The sequence below is a fragment of the Fringilla coelebs genome (genome assembly GCF_963513975.1).
Source record: "Fringilla coelebs genome assembly, chromosome: 1".
Classification (NCBI taxonomy): Eukaryota; Metazoa; Chordata; class Aves; order Passeriformes; family Fringillidae; genus Fringilla; species Fringilla coelebs.
The window spans coordinates 117,498,635-117,514,460 of NC_140028.1; the positions used below are offsets into that span (position 1 = coordinate 117,498,635).

The 15,826-nt window shown below is 35.5% G+C and overlaps 1 protein-coding gene across 2 annotated transcripts in view; it reads left to right on the plus strand.

The window, feature by feature from the left end:
- Positions 1 to 15,826, plus strand: part of TBC1D5 (TBC1 domain family member 5) — a 316,725-nt gene that overhangs the window by 229,109 nt on the left and 71,790 nt on the right. For both annotated transcript variants that reach the window (XM_084207646.1, XM_084207647.1), the window contains 2 exons: positions 7,914 to 8,056; positions 13,905 to 14,011. In XM_084207646.1, coding sequence (XP_084063772.1) covers positions 7,914 to 8,056; positions 13,905 to 14,011 — 250 coding nt within the window. The remainder of the gene's footprint in view (positions 1 to 7,913; positions 8,057 to 13,904; positions 14,012 to 15,826) is intronic.

The following is a 15,826-nucleotide window of genomic DNA, read 5'->3' on the forward strand; positions in this document are numbered from 1 at the left end:
AATTTAGAAGTGCCTCTTTTGTTTCAATAGGTTTATTGCAGCAAACAGTGTTTGAAATCATTCACCTGTAATTATTTTTGTCAAAAAAAAGAAAATGTTTTTGCTACTCTGCAGCAATTTTCAAAACAAAATGCACATGAATCATCAGTATTTAGGACTGTAGGTTTTAATTGCACAGAGGCAAAGAACATTAAGAATTCAGAAGGCACGCTTTCAGTTTCCAGTATCTTTCTCTTAAAATTGCAGATATTGGTCATTATATTTGGGGTTTACAGAGTGTGAAGATGAAGATGAGATGAAGTCTCATAATCTGTACACTGGAAGGATGTTTATCATTGACTTTAAAGGAGTTTTTTCCAGTATAATTTAGCACTCTCCTCTCTTCATTCTGGTTTTTCACCATAAGTTTATCAGGCTGATCCTTGCTCTTTAAATCTGAACATTGCCTGAGCTGTCTCAATTTAGTCATTTCACAGAAACACAGCAATATTTCACAGTCTTTTTCCTTTGAATGAAAGCACAGTTTAGCCCAGATAACTGCTAAATAAGTCATGATGTAACAGCTAAATTCTTCATCTTGTAACACGTGTATTTGGCCAAAGTGAAAAAACATGTGCCTTGGCTTTGATCTGTGATATTTGTTGTCAGCTTGACCCACCTTTTTAAAAAATAATAACGCATGCCTAGAATTTCTGTCCTTTAAAAAATCAGCAGTGGCTGAAAGTATGTTAGCTTTTCACTGTGAACATTCTTCCTGTAGGTAACTTCTGGAGTACAGCATTCTTATCCACCCTTCCCACTAATTATGGCTAGTGAATTGTTACCCTCCAGTAACTGTCGTATTTGCTGCAAACACAGGCTGGCAGTGTCAATGCAGTGCTTGAATAGCTGATAATTATTAAGCCTTTATAAAGTGTTATTTATTTGAAATACTAAAATTAAAGTGTTTTAACTTGTAATGGTTAGGAGAAATTAAAAAGAAATTGAACAGTGTATTTTCTGCCACTGCAGAGAATTTCTTAAATTGAATGCTACATTCAATTCAAGTCTCTGATCACTTAGAGTTACATCCACAGTATAAGCTTGCACCTAAAGGTCCAGTTTCTCCCATCTGCCCTGCTGAAAACTTAGGAAATTTCTTTCTGTTTTCCCTTCTAAATAGATTCAAGTTCCTAACTCTGTTTTCAAAAGCTGATGTTAAAGAAAAGCCAGTTACTGACCACTCCTTATGATATTTTTGTGTTTCACGTGCCTGGAAATGGTTTCCAGAATTAACTGCTTCATCTTTCCAGAGATCAAGGTGAGGCTGGCTGGCCTGTAGTTCCTTGGGTCCTTAACCGTTTTGAGGATAGGAGTGACATTTGTTTGGTTTTTTCCTTTAAGTCCATTTCTGAGTATATTAGAATTGTCTAGCTTAAAACTGCAGTAAGTGCTTTTTCAGAGAAAGGTAAATCGCAGTAAGAAGGAAAGGTAATTATTAGGAATTAATTTTTTTTTTTGAAAGAAAAACCTTCATTAATAAGGAAATGCATGGATTTTTTTCCAAAACACAAAGAATTTTTCTTAAATGCAAAACAGTAATCTTTGATAGCAATCTGAAAGAAATCAAATGGGAAAGGAAATAATTCACATAAGAACTAGATGCTTGTGTCACTTTTTAGTAAAAAAAAACTTCAAGGTATTTCTTTTAAAGAGATATGCTAGTCTGTGTTTGATAAGGCAATTAATATTAAAAAGTTCAGGATATGTACAGTAGTAGGAAATGTCAATAGAGCATATCAAAACCTTTTCCCAAGTGGAAGGAAGGCAACAAAGTAAACTACGTACAATATTCTTGTTCATCGCTTAGCCTGAACTTGAGTAGATTTATATTAATAAATTAGTTTTATTATGGTAGATCTGAAACCACATATAATCTGTAATGTAAATGTCTAGTTTCTTTTTGATTTGAATTGTCATCAAACACTGTCATTTTTATCTTTGCATTAAGACCCTGGTTTCTAAACTGTGGAACAGAAGGCTTGTGGGTATCATACTCTTTCAAGCTGAGGGGTTTTTAATATAGCTATGAAAAACTTAAAACTGTACGGATGGGACCACAAGCCAAACAGAATTTGAAACAGAAAAGGGAAACCAAATAACTGATTGTGTATCCACCCAGCAGTAGGGCCATAATTCCTGTATTTGGTGCAATGGTCCACCAAATCTTCATGCAGCCAGTACAGGAGAAGCTGGGTGAAGTGAACAGCCTTGATGGGAGTCCAGGACAGGACAATCCCCCCCAGATCATGGGCATATTAAAGCATGTATATCATTCTGTAGCAGAATAGTACTCCATATACAAGCCTGAAATTACTTAACCAGATAAGGCAGACACACATAAGAAAGATCTTTTTATATACTCACTATTATCTCTAAGTCTAAGGAGAAGCTGAATGATGTGCTAGATGCTGGCACATACTTTCTCCCTCCTTATCACACACACGTTTCTACAATCAGCATACACTGCTGGAGACAATGTGGTAGAAATCTATAATATTTAAATGTTTTACAGCCTAAGGAAAATCTGATCATCTTGTCTGCCTTCTCAAATGACAAAGGCCACATAATTTTATCTAATAAATCCAGAATTAACATTTGAATTTATGGTTGAAGTAAACACATCTTCTAGCAAGATGTCTGTTTTCATTCCCTTCACAAGTTAAGTAGATTAAGGCAAAAAATGGAGCATATGCTGTAACAATATCACACTGTACATCATTTATGGGTAGTGTGCATATGAGGGTATGCCGTGTGTAAAATTCTCAGTGTTTAAATCGAACACATTAGAAGTCTCTGTAAATCCCTGAAAGTCTGCTGAGCTTCCCACATAACTTCTTATACCAGTTTTTTGGCTTTGTAGGGATTTCACAGGCTTCTTTCTGTTCTGACAAAATATTGGATTTTAATAAGGTTTTGTTTATCTTAGAAATGCCATTTTGTTAATTGTGACACTTAGCTGTTTTGCCTTTCTTCTCATCTGTGATCATTAAGAGTTCCTCATGCACCATAAGCAGTACTGCCCTTCCACAAAAGCCTTGTAGAAGAGTAGCTGAAAGAACAAGTTCAGGCATCTTTCCTTCTCTGTCTTGTATGATTTGAAGGTTTTATTAATCTCTTTAGGACATTCAGAACAAAATCCTGAACCCAGTATAGCCATGGTGGTTTTAATAAAAATGAGATTTATTAAGGAAGGAGATGGAGCACCGGAGAAATGGACTGTGCAACAGGTCTAAGCTGGAATGCTGCTAAGGCTTTTCTTGACTGGTCTCCTTCATGTCATTAAAAGAAAGTGAACTACCATAAACATCCTCTGATTGAACTTACCTGTCTCCCCCCTGCCTCTTGGAACTATCAAATCTGTGAGAGTTTCTGTTGTCTTTTTTTGAGGGTACTTTTGCTGTGTATTTCCTTCTCAAACATGCAGGTGTTGATGAGTGCTGCTGGAGGAGCAGCACCCCCCGTGTTACCCCTGGGTGCCTCTGCAGCAGGTACCCAGCCTACCTCATCTGCAGCCCACTCGTGTCCATAGGTTAGAAACACAGCTTGAAATCCTTGTGCAGGCACCAAGTCTGCCCAGAGTAGTGCTTTCTGGTGGCATTGAGCTACTAAAGTCTTCATCTAATGTATAATTTGAAGTTCTTTTGCAAGTGTTATACAAATGTCGCTCCTCATCCTTTTTCCACATCTTATTTTTGAACAGGCAGATCACAGCTCAAGTCTGTCTACCCTTTCTCCTAAATTATTGACCATGACTTTACACAGTAAATTGTACTGGCTACAAATGTTTGCTTGAACATAATTCATGACAGAGTTTAAAGAAACAGAGCTTACATATCATTTTCTCAGTTAGTAAACAACTGATGTTAATTTTGGCATTTCTCAGCTTCCAAGTGGTTAGTTTTGATAAGATGGTGTTCTTTTCAATACTCAAAGTCCATTTAAATAATTTTCTAATTAAAAAAAAAAAAGGCAGCAAAACTTGCACTGAAAGTGAAATTGCATCCTGCAAAATCCCACTGACCTTCCTTTCTCTGAAAGACCTTGACTAGTCTTGCAAGCATTGGAAACCAGAGCAACAGCATCTTCTGCCACCACATCCCCCAAGTGACAGTAGCCACTGCAGGGGATGATACACACTTCTACCATTTGCCATGCAGGGAATGTAGAATGTGTAGCTGGGATGAAGCACGGGATGGCAGATGCATTCTTGGGCTGGTGGCAGGAGTTTGGAAGAAACAGAACATGCTCTGTGGAAATCTTCACTCTGTTGTGTTTAGGTCAAACAAGGAATTACCAAATTTGGGCTTCTCTTTTTTTTACATGCACAGTAAAAAGGAAGATACCAGAGACCTTGTTGTTTCGATTCTAGACCTTAGTGAAATGCTTGTGGAAAAAACTAAGTTAAGCACAAGCAGAATTTTTTTAGACTTATTCTAATGAATAGTATCAATGAATGAAAAAAAAAAAATCAAGCCTTGAGCAGATGCTTGGAGTAGAAATTATACTGAACATTGAGTTTAGCAAATGTAAAAATGACTGAAAACATGCTCCTAACAATAGACTTTTTTAGGCACCTTGTTGTCAACTTGTAAGAACTAGATCAAGGCATTTAGCTTCAGAGTGATGCTTTCCTGTTTCCTGTTGTTACAATTTTTCTTATTCTTTCTGATTTCATTGTGTTGTTTTTGGCCTCATAAACATTCCTAAACTGTTTGTTTCGCCTCATTTGTAACTATTTCTTGGACTTATTTAATTTTCTTGAAAAGAATTCTCTGCTTCACAAGAAGACTGAGAAGATAAACAACTAAATATAGGGAACACGTAATATAAGTTTAAATTTTGATGGCTGGGGAATCTCTTGTCAAAATGGTTTTGGTGTTAGTTAAAACTAGATCACTGCCTTCTTTTATGGCTTTACTAGCACAGAGTTTTCTCCTGCTTTCCTTATATTTTAAGGTCATTAATGAATCATTATCTATTGCTAGTAATTACTGATCTCTTGAGAATATTGGTTTAATTATATAGGAATCATAAGTGGAAGATACAGTTACATATTCTACAATGTAGGTAGTAGTACCTTGGTGTATTATGGATTTAAAGAATCTGGGGGTTTTTTGTAGATTTTAATTGCTAAGTGTGCCTGGTAAAATATGAATTATTGTATTACCACATGTGATAAAAGGTATACTATTGTGAGTTTCACAGTCTGCAGGTGTAACAGATGTAAGGCAAGATTAACAGGACAGAACAATAATTAAAACACAGCCATCTCAACAAAAAAAAGGGGGGGGGGGAGGAAACAAAAAAAGGTTTATCATGTGCAATGCAATTATTAAGGGTGTCTTAAATTCTCTGCAAATACTTGTAAAAGCAATAAAAATGTGTTAGTTTGAAAGACAGCTTTTCAGTGTGGACACTTAGTTAAGGAATTAAGATCTTTTTTTATGAATATAAAAGCTGAGTGAAGTCCTGCCATATGGCAGCATGGTTCATAGGCAATAGGGCCCTCGGTTTATAGATGCTGTGAGCTAAACATTGCTGAAAAAAATAAGAGAGCATTTAGTATATATGCATTTACAACAGTATGAATTGCTTACTCTTTTTAAGACAGGAAGGTTCAAATAATTAACAGCAATATTATGGTTGCAAAAGGAAGTCCAGTTGTTCTTCAGCAGTCTACATCTGTGAAACGTGATACCTCTGGGGAGTGAGATTTAATTTTCCCAGGAGAAAATATAAAAGCAGGAGAAAAAAAAGGAATGACTTCTGCTCGAGCAGAATAAACCTGCATCTACAAACGATTAACACTGCATAATGAAGTAGTAAAGAAGCAAAAGAGATTTCTAATAAAGGACTAATAACAAATCCCATTACACCATAGTGTATTTTTTCTCTTGAAGTGTGTTAGACTCTTAGCAAGGCTTTTGAATGAGACTTGGGTAGTTGCAAGCAAAGTCAGCTCAAATGCTTCAAGCTTTGTGGAGATTTCTTGCCTAACAGTTTGTGTAACTGGAAAGTTGTGGTTTTACACGTGGGAGGAGTTGCTACTGCAGGTAGTGGGCTTCATGCAGAGTCTGAGTAATGTTTGTGTCACCATAGGGTAATAGTCTCCTGTAGGCTGGGCACTGCAGGGTAATGTGCCACTATGGCAAAACCCCTTAGGTAGAATTAAATGCACCAGCCAAGCCTTGCTTTTGTAGAACAGTTCTGATCTCTTTTTCTGAGGTCTCAAAATAAGACCTCATAGGAAAGAGGTTTGATCAGAGAGGAAAATTCAGAGTTTTTGTTTTGTTGTAGCTAATGTTGGGACTTCTGTAATTACTGTACTAACATGAAAAGTTACAACACCACAGAATATAATATTTGATATGAGAGTGCAATGATGCTGCCTTTTGAAATAATGTATTTTCACTTTTAAAAGGAAACATATCTGCAAGGAAAAGATTTATGTAGCGATCTCTAAATCTGTATGTGGATATTTTTGTGTATTGTGCATATGGTTCCAGTGGCATGGGGAATAAAAGTTTTTTGAACAAAACCTTCACTCACAACAGTCCCTTTGAATTTCTTTTATAAGAGACTGTCTTTTTGTGCAGATCTTCAAAGCTTCTGCTAGACTGGCATGCTGGAATTAACTTGTCCAGTATTTTCTTTATACTGGAATCAGAAAAATAAAATGCCAATAACAAAAACCCTGGATGCCTTAAACCAACAATGAGTTCTGGAACAAAAGTGGTTAAACATGAATTCTTAAGAATGAAACTAATCTTGAACAAGAAATTTCTAGTTGCCTTTTTAGAAATTTTTGTGAGTTTTAAAGAATGACTTAATTTGCTTAGCAGAAATTTGCAATCAATCTTTTCTTGCCACTGAATAAACAGATTCCACATGCGTAGCTATTTGCATATCCCAGCTAAAAATGTAATTCATTATTTTTAAGTCCATTTCGTAATAACTATTTCAGGATTAATGTTACTAACTATTCTTTAGCTCATTCAAATGTGACCTTAGATAATCCTACCTAAAAAGATACAAAGCTAGTGGCTCTGTTCTGGAATAGGGAAGAGAAGTGCTTTTCCTGAGGTCAGCAAGTAAGTCAGTGTAAGAGTCAGAACTAGAAATGAGAAATCTTAGAGAAACAGTTTCCTTCTTCTGCATCTCAAGCTTCCAGCCTCAAGCAAATATTGCATTTAATATAACAAATTTTCACATTTTGCTAGGTATGAAAACAGCACAGAGATGAATAGGAATTAACAGTATAGTCTACATGAAGATTATCACTAAATCTGGTAAAGATTTAAATTAGATTTAATGAAAATAGCATCCATAGCATATTTTATATGGGGTTGCAGACACTGTTATCCATAACAGGGAGAAAGCCCTTTTACAGTAACTGTGACCTGGTCCATTTTAGTTGCTGTTTGGCATCTCCTTCTGAACTGGCTTTCACTTAACTGGGCTTCTCAGGGCTTCTCATAAAACACTGGCTTTACCCTCCTGGTTTTGCTGTTCCAGGCCACTCTTGCATAGCATTTTCTCCTGTTCATCTCAGGTCACTGGCACATTAAATGCTCAAAAATGTGGTATATGGGATTGATGTATTTTGTCCTTTGAGGGTCACCCACATAATGATATTAGTAAGCTTCTGCAGTCTCTAATTGCAGTCTATAATTTTTTTGATGTAGATGCAGTAACATTTCCACAAATAAAATTAGTTAAGTCTTTATCACAGATCTTGATACTTTGCAGAATTTTCTGATAAATTGTTTAGGACTGTAGCTGATCCTGGGATATATGTCCTGACTTTACCATACTTGGTGAAATGGAGAAATACAAATCATAACTTTTCTACTTTTTTTTTTTTTTTTCAGGCGATGGGTAAGGCTCCTGTTTGGACGTGAATTCCCTCTTCAGGATCTTCTGGTTGTCTGGGATGCTCTATTTGCTGACAGTATCACCCTGAATTTAGTTGACTACATTTTTGTAGCCATGTTGTTGTATATCAGAGATGCCTGTAAGTATCAGCTATCTTCCAGTTTTTTTAAAGAATGCAAACCTATTCTTTGAAAGAAAAGACCTTAGAAAGGGTAAATTTCATTGTGACTTTATTAACATGTTGAAAATAATTCCAAATACTAGGAGAGGAGCTATTTATTACGAGACATGGCCTGCTGTATTTATGAAACAAATTGTATCTTGGAGTTCAATGCAGGTTTGTTTTGTGAGTAGCTCTGTGTTTTTACATGGAGTTGCAGATTTTATGTGCTCTAAGCGATACAGGCAAGTATAGAGCTCCACCTTCCGACGAAGCTCATGAATTGAGTAAAGCTTCCCTGTGACACTTGAAATATTTTTATGTTGTTCCCCTGTGAGAAGGGAGAAAATGCACAAGACAAAGGCTCACAATTTTTGAAGGGATATCATGAGTAAAAAACAAAGATGAGCAGCCATTACTGAGAATGTTTTTTCTGTGCAAAGAGGGGCATCCTAAAAATATTACAATTTATTTTATTTTGGTTCAGTACGCCTGAAATTTGTGGACAGGTGAATTCTTATAATTTAGTGATGACCACTAATACTAAGTTGGGACAAACAAGCAACCAAGAAAATTTTGTTAGCTTATATAATTGTAAATGGGAGGAGAAAGATACATAATGATAATTGAGGCACTTATTTCTGTCCTATCAGATTCTGCAAAAAATTCTGTATGCAACTGATGCAACAAAGTATGTGCTTCACAGCAAGATGTATGGCTGTCATTAAGTATATGAATTCTATAGCAAGTTATTCAGAGTTAAGTATATACCATCTGTAAGCTTTAGGTTATAACAAGGTCACATATTTGACATAATTTTGTATTCTAGGACATAGGAAGTTTTCAACATCTGTGGTTCCTATTTTAGGGCCCAGTCTTGGAAATATAATGTGGCACTTTACACGTACATGTTGTTCCACTGCCTGCCTTCATGTGTTTTTTAATTACTTTTTAATAAACATGCAGAATATAGAGCTACCTTTCATTCCTTTCAAAAAACTGGAAATTTCATTCTGGTCAGAGGTTCCAAAATTAATGCTGATGTTTCAGGATGATCTGATTCCAGGTTATTATATTTTGCAGTCTAAATCTTGCTTGTTTATATTCAGTAAACTGAAGTAATTTAAAATTTTTGGTAGAGATATGTTCTGAAGAGGTATGTAAGAAAGTTTCTTAGCATCAATATTTTATTTTGTGTCATTGCTTACCTTTAAAAAAACAGCACATCAGAACTGTGCTTCTAAGAAGCCTCTCTCTTCTTGGAGAGGGAAAGTTGTTCTGGCTTTGTTTTCTTTTGATTTGAGTTGCTGGGGTACAAGTATCAGTATGAGTTAACTAAAATGTGAACTAAAAATGTGTTCCAGGCTTTTGTATGAAGTCAGTCTCCTTTTCCCTGAACTTCCCAGGCTTAGTAGATAGAGTAGTAAATAGCTTTGCAGCGTGGTACATTTACCCAAATAAGAGGGAAAGTCATCCCATCAGGACAGCTAATACTTCATATTTTGACTGTTTCTGTAAAAAGTAACTTCTTATTCTACAGCTGGATCTAATTAGTTACTCTAAGCATAATAGAATGGGGAAGCAAAATAAGTAATAAATAATGTAAAGTTGAATCTGTTTTTCCAAAATCAAGCTCAGGCCATAACAATTTCCACAGTTCTTGATTACATAAAAAAACCTTTTGTTATATATCTGTAACAGAAAGTTTTCTGGTTTTCCTCATGTTTTTTATTGCTGGTAATATTTGAGCTTTGAATAGAGTTCAAAGTTATAGTAATTTTAAAAACATTTTCAAATAAAGTAAGTTTATAAAAGCTTCTCTTTATTTGGTGAAAGGAAACATAAGCTCAAAACATCCAATGGTGATAAGCATCTTTAATTTAAATAAACCATCGGGAATATTTTAGTTTAGAAACTTTGAAACAATAAGAACAATAATAAAGCTCCTGTGATATTATGTTATGAAAATGTCAAGTATAAGCAAATTTAATAATACAGTACTCAAAGCATTTGAAAGTTTAGAAATTGTGCTGATTCTTTTAAAACAGCACATTTGGGGATGGGTGAAATGTGCTGGTTTGAGAATTTATGATTTTTTTTTCTGTGCTCTATTATGATGTTCTCAAGGACATGATTTTAAGAAACTTATTTCTGCTATATTTCTCATCTTTATCTTAGTTTTGAAATCCTCTGTTGCTCAAACTGTATTATGCAAGGAGAAGGGAACCTTTAGATTATCAGATTATTGCTTATATATTTTAGAGATTACAGATACATAATCATGTACACAGCCATTCTGTAAACTGCTCTGTTCAGTTTTACATCAGTATCCAAGCAGATCTTTGTCTGTGGAGTGATAATCCTCACATGCCAAGCTTAGGGTTGTGTACCAGTGTAGCTGTAAGTTTTAATAAATTAGTTCCTGTGTTTCTTTGGAAAAATTCTTAGAAAAATCTTTTTGTTTTTTGGGTTTTTTTTAATCTGTCGGAGCAGAGAAGCATGAATATTTGCTTTTGCTTCACCAGTGTGAATATACATGCTGTTGTTGATTAAATCAGAATGGAGGAAAGGATGTGATGCAAAAATATATGTATTTTATCTACTTCCTTTCAAGGAATACAAGAATGAACAAACCTGGAAGACCTATCTATATTTTGGGTAGTAAATTAATGCCATTATTGAACCAGGAGCTAATTTTGCCTGATCACTATTAGAATAAGTGTATTTTTATGTTGCTTCCACTTGAGGAGTAGGTATGGCCATGGTTAGAACTTAGTTTTTTCATCTCTAAAAGCACTGTGAATATTTTGAGAGAAATAAAGGAGCCATAGCTTCTTCTTAGAGGAACTGATTAGTTATTTTTGTTACAGTGCAAGATGTTCATTTGTCTATGTTTAATTCATTGTAGGGGCTATTAAGAGAACCTGGCCATGTGTAAAGCAGAAGTGGGGAGTAATCCCACCCTTCCAGGGTTATGAAATAATCTGGATACAGGATCAGTGACATCAAATAATAAACTTCTAAGAAATTAAATGTATCAGAAAATTTGGACTTTGTTGAGGACAGTACTCTGAATTTTCAGGTTTTCTACCACATTACTGCTGCTTGTACCCAGGGGTGGTTAGTGGGCCAACAGAGAAAGTTCAGTCTCTTCTACGGCAGAAAGGAGAAGGCAATTTGATGTTCCTCTGGGCACTGAATTACAATGTTAATAAAAGAACTGTAAGATTGTATTCTCTGTGGAGAGGAGTTTCTCTCCTCCTTTCCCTAGAAATGCCAGTAGCATTTTTCTTGGGGGAAGTGAGAACTTGTGGTTCACAGAAGAAGCTGGATCCAGATGTGACTCTCACTAAGCCAATAAGAGAAGGAAAAGCACAGCTGAAGAACCACCAAGCTTTTTACTAGGCAGCTGAACACACCAGCTACTGCTGAGACTGGATATTTGTATTTCACAGAATCTCCTTCCAGAAGCTTCATCCTATAGATGATTCTTAGAAATCCATGTAACACCAACAGACATATTCAGTTTTGGTTTACTGCTCTTTACCTACAATTTTTAAGAAAACTGCCCCTCTGTTGTATAATATTACACATTTTGTCCTGAAGAGACAAGAATCATAGAATGGTTTGGGTTGGAAGGGACCTTCAAGGATCATCTAGACCAATCCCCTGGCATGGGCAGAGATGTATTCCACTAGACCAGATTGCTCAAAGCCCCATCCAGCCTGACCTGGAACACTTCCAGGGGCATCCACAACATCTATGGGCACCTTGTGCCAGTGATTCACCACCCTCAGAGTAAAGCATTTCTTCCTGATGTCCAATCTAAATCTACCCTCTTTCAGTTTAAATGTGTGGGAGAAACCCTGAAGGTAAAAAAACCTCATATATAAAAGTTAGCAGGTCTTCCCTTTAAAATGATGGAATTTTTTTAACTTTCTGGATTATAAGAGTTTTTTTTGTCAGGGGTCAAGTCTGCACCATTAAAATAAATTTGTTTTTTTAATATTTAGTTCTCTCTGTATCTGTGAGACAGCAAAGAACTCTTCCAGGAAAAAATAAAGAAAATATATTTTTAATCCATTTTTCATTGCAAAATAGAATACATACTCATTTCTTTAAAGGAGAAACACATTGGTGTTACTGTCTATCATTTCTAAAACTATTTAGCATTTAATATCAATATTCACTGTTTTTATTTGCTTTGGTAAAAAGGCATCACGATCACAACCACAGTTCAGTATCTGAAATTTGGTTTACATCGGAGAGTTTGATTGGGTATGTTCTGTGTGGTGCTCGTGTTACGCTCTGAAAGAACTCTGGCAGAGGCCATTGTATTGTGTTCATTATGCCAGCTTTGTGATTTCAAGAAGAAGAAGCAGGTACCTGAATGTGAACAAGAAAAACAAAGGGTAGGAAAAAGAACAGGCAGAACAGATAAAGAATGAGTAGGATAAGTGAGTGCTTTACAAATGAAAGCAGATGTATGAAATTACAAGCTGTCGGATCAGCAACGGAAATGAAGATGATAAAGTGGTTCCTTACACAGATTATAATTATTCATTTTGCCCAGTCCTGCATCTTTTCCCCATAATCCTCTTGTTGAGGGAGGTAAGGTGCAGGAGGATATGAGGCTTATTCACATGAAAGGAAAAAAAAGTAAACCATTTAAATTTCTCTGTCCGCAAAACTGCCCTTTATTTTGCTTTTTATTGATTCAAAATAATCTTACATTTGCAATATCCCGATTAATTAAAGGTATTTCTTACTACAGCTAAAGTTCTCAGCATAGTAAAGTTTGTTAGAAATTTATTTACAATTGCTATTGTTGGAGGCTGTCTTTATGTTGCAGAGTGGAGGCATCATTAACAGGCATTGCTTTGACAGCTGTGGCAGATGGATTGCCTGGATTTAGATGGTGCAAAAGAAATGAAGTAGTTTACATAGACCTGCTTGAAAAGATGTCTTTAATAATTGCACTCATAATTAGATTGATTTGGGAAGAAAAGAAAAAAAACAGAAGATGACAACAAGCAAAAAGCCATAGAGTATGCTTACATAGATTCAGGTAGAATCAAACAGATTAGAACAAAATTATAAAGTTTAGCAAAGCATGCTGAAAATTTTATGAATAAGTGAAAAAAAATTAAGCAAGTTAATAGTGTACTATACTTTCTACTATTTATGAAATGAAAATCTAGTGTTTTCCCTTTTTCCTGAATATTTTGTGGAGTTTCTGATTTAAAAGAAAACAAGGAGTTGTTGAATAATTTTATGTATGCATTGGTATCTGAGTATGTGTATTTATGTAAATATATATTTAAGAAGAACATAAAAGATATTTCAGCAAAAACTAATCAGAGTGGGGCAAAGTTATCATAAAGCCATAAATGCAAATTATCACATTTAAATTTAGATGTCTGTGGAGGAGCATCTGAAAAGCCCATGTTCATTTTGCAGCACTAGTTCTTCAAGCTCTGCTGACGGTGTTGCCCTGAGCTGCACTGACTGGGGCAGGCTTTGGGGGCACAGCTACAGAGGTCTGAATTGAGGCATCTGAATCTGGAGCTAACACAAGTGTCAAGAACATAAAATTGTAGTTTTAGAACTCTTCTTAATCACACTAAGCCAAGTGTAGTCACAAGGCTTGATTATATCTGTTTCCTTTTACTCTGAGCGCTGTTTGAGTTCTGAGACACCATGTGGGAAAAGACAGCCAAATCTGAACTGCAGTGAATTTACTGGAAAAAGTACTGGTTTTGAGTATCAAAGTAAGACAGTAATATTTTCTCTCTCTCTCTCTCTTTTATTTTCATTTTAATTCTAGTGATTTCAAGTAATTATCAGACCTGTTTGGGACTTCTGATGCATTATCCACCTATTGGAGATGTTCACTCCCTTATCCTAAGAGCGCTTTTTCTCCGAGATCCAAAGGTGAGATGCTTGCTCTGTTCATACAGGAAATAATAAATCACTGTAATTAAATGTTCTAAATGCTATGAAGTTAATAACAACCTGCATTTTGGAAACTAAATGGTAGTTTCAAGTTTCTTCTCACCTGACAAAAGAGCTGAAGGAAAGAGTTGGAAACAGAGTAGAAGCAAGTTCCTTTATTCTTTAAAGGATACTTTAAAGGACACTTTGCCAAAGTTATCCAGGAGCTCTGGTAACTGCAGATGTGCTCTTTAGAATAACTTTGCTTGGTATTCTGCACAGACATCTTTTGGGATAAAGTATACTTTTCAGGGAAACAGTAATGTTACTATTTAAAACCTAGTAAGCTGTATAGAAAGCATCATGCAATTTTATCTGAAAGACCTTTTTCATGGGATTTCTGGGATTAATCACTGTTAATCCTTAAAGCACTACCCCTGCCCAATATATAATGGTTATGTGATGGTTTCTGATTAAAAACAAGAGTTTGATGTTACAGCCTTTAAAGGTTGACATGTATAAAATGTATAAATTCATAAGTTCATGCCACATATTATTAGCATGCAGTTTCTGATGTACTCATCTATTAAAAAAGAAAGAAAACCTCTGCCTGTTTTGGAATGGCATGTGTATATGTGTGGGTATATTATATAGGAGACACTCACTGTATAGTGGATAAAGTGCTTGAGATTCAGCTGTACACAGTAATCTGTGCTTACTCAGATCTCTGGCAGATAGCAGAATTGTGCTGCTGGTTTTGAACTGTCTTTGTACATGTCCCATTAGTAGGTTGCCAGTGTAAAGTCTGATTTCCCTCATCTTCTTGATGCACAACATCTTTGAAAGCAAAAAATTCATCACTTCTGCACTCTGACTGCCTTCTGCAAAATTTCATTCAGTACCACTGTTTACACTTTTATGGATTAAGAAAAAAATTGTCTCTTTGTTTTTCTATATCAGTTTTTTGCAGAAATCTGCATCCTTATAGCTGTTTTTTTCATTCCTCTCAAGCACAAAGATTTCTTTCATGATGAGAAGTAAAGTGTATCATCTTTTCAGTGTGCAAGAAAGTTTCTAACGTTAGATCTCAGGAATCTTTCTTAAGATTTTGGCAGCAGTCTGTGAAATCAAACTGCCCAGCATTTATTTATTTACTTTCATAGCAAAACAAGATAGAAATATTTTTTAGAAGAAAGATACAAAGGGAGGAAAATTTTGCTCAGTTATCCATCTGAATTCAATATGTAATCTGTCATTTATTGAAGAGATATGTTAAACAATAAAGTGATTACTAATGATTCAGCTGTCCTCTGAAACATGCTAGGCAGCATACAAGATATCCTATCAGCTGAAGGGGACAAAAATTAACCACCAACTTCCCACAAAGAGGCTTAATCACTATTCCACTCCTTATGCTCTTGTCTAACAGAATGAAGCTATCAGTCTCATAAGGCCTTGATATCCTATTAATTAACATTTTCAGGTGGGCCTTGAACACCTTTCAGATAAATGCTGGATGTAGTTCTGTAGTTCTTTGCCCAGGTGAATCAGTTCTTGAAACACTTTGATGCTAAGAGTGGTAGTTGCTTTGTCAATTTAAATACGATAAAATGCAATTGTTTCTAATTTCTGAGTTGTACTTTTTTGCTTGGGAAATTCTCTGAATGTTGAGAAAGTCTGATTTCCAGAAAATGAAGAGCCTAAGGGACTTGCAGCCACCTCTAATTTTACACTGGGTCTTTGTGTTGAGGCTGCATAAAAAGATCAAGACTTCTTACAGTAAGGAAATAAAACCATTCTAAAGGATCCTTCTGA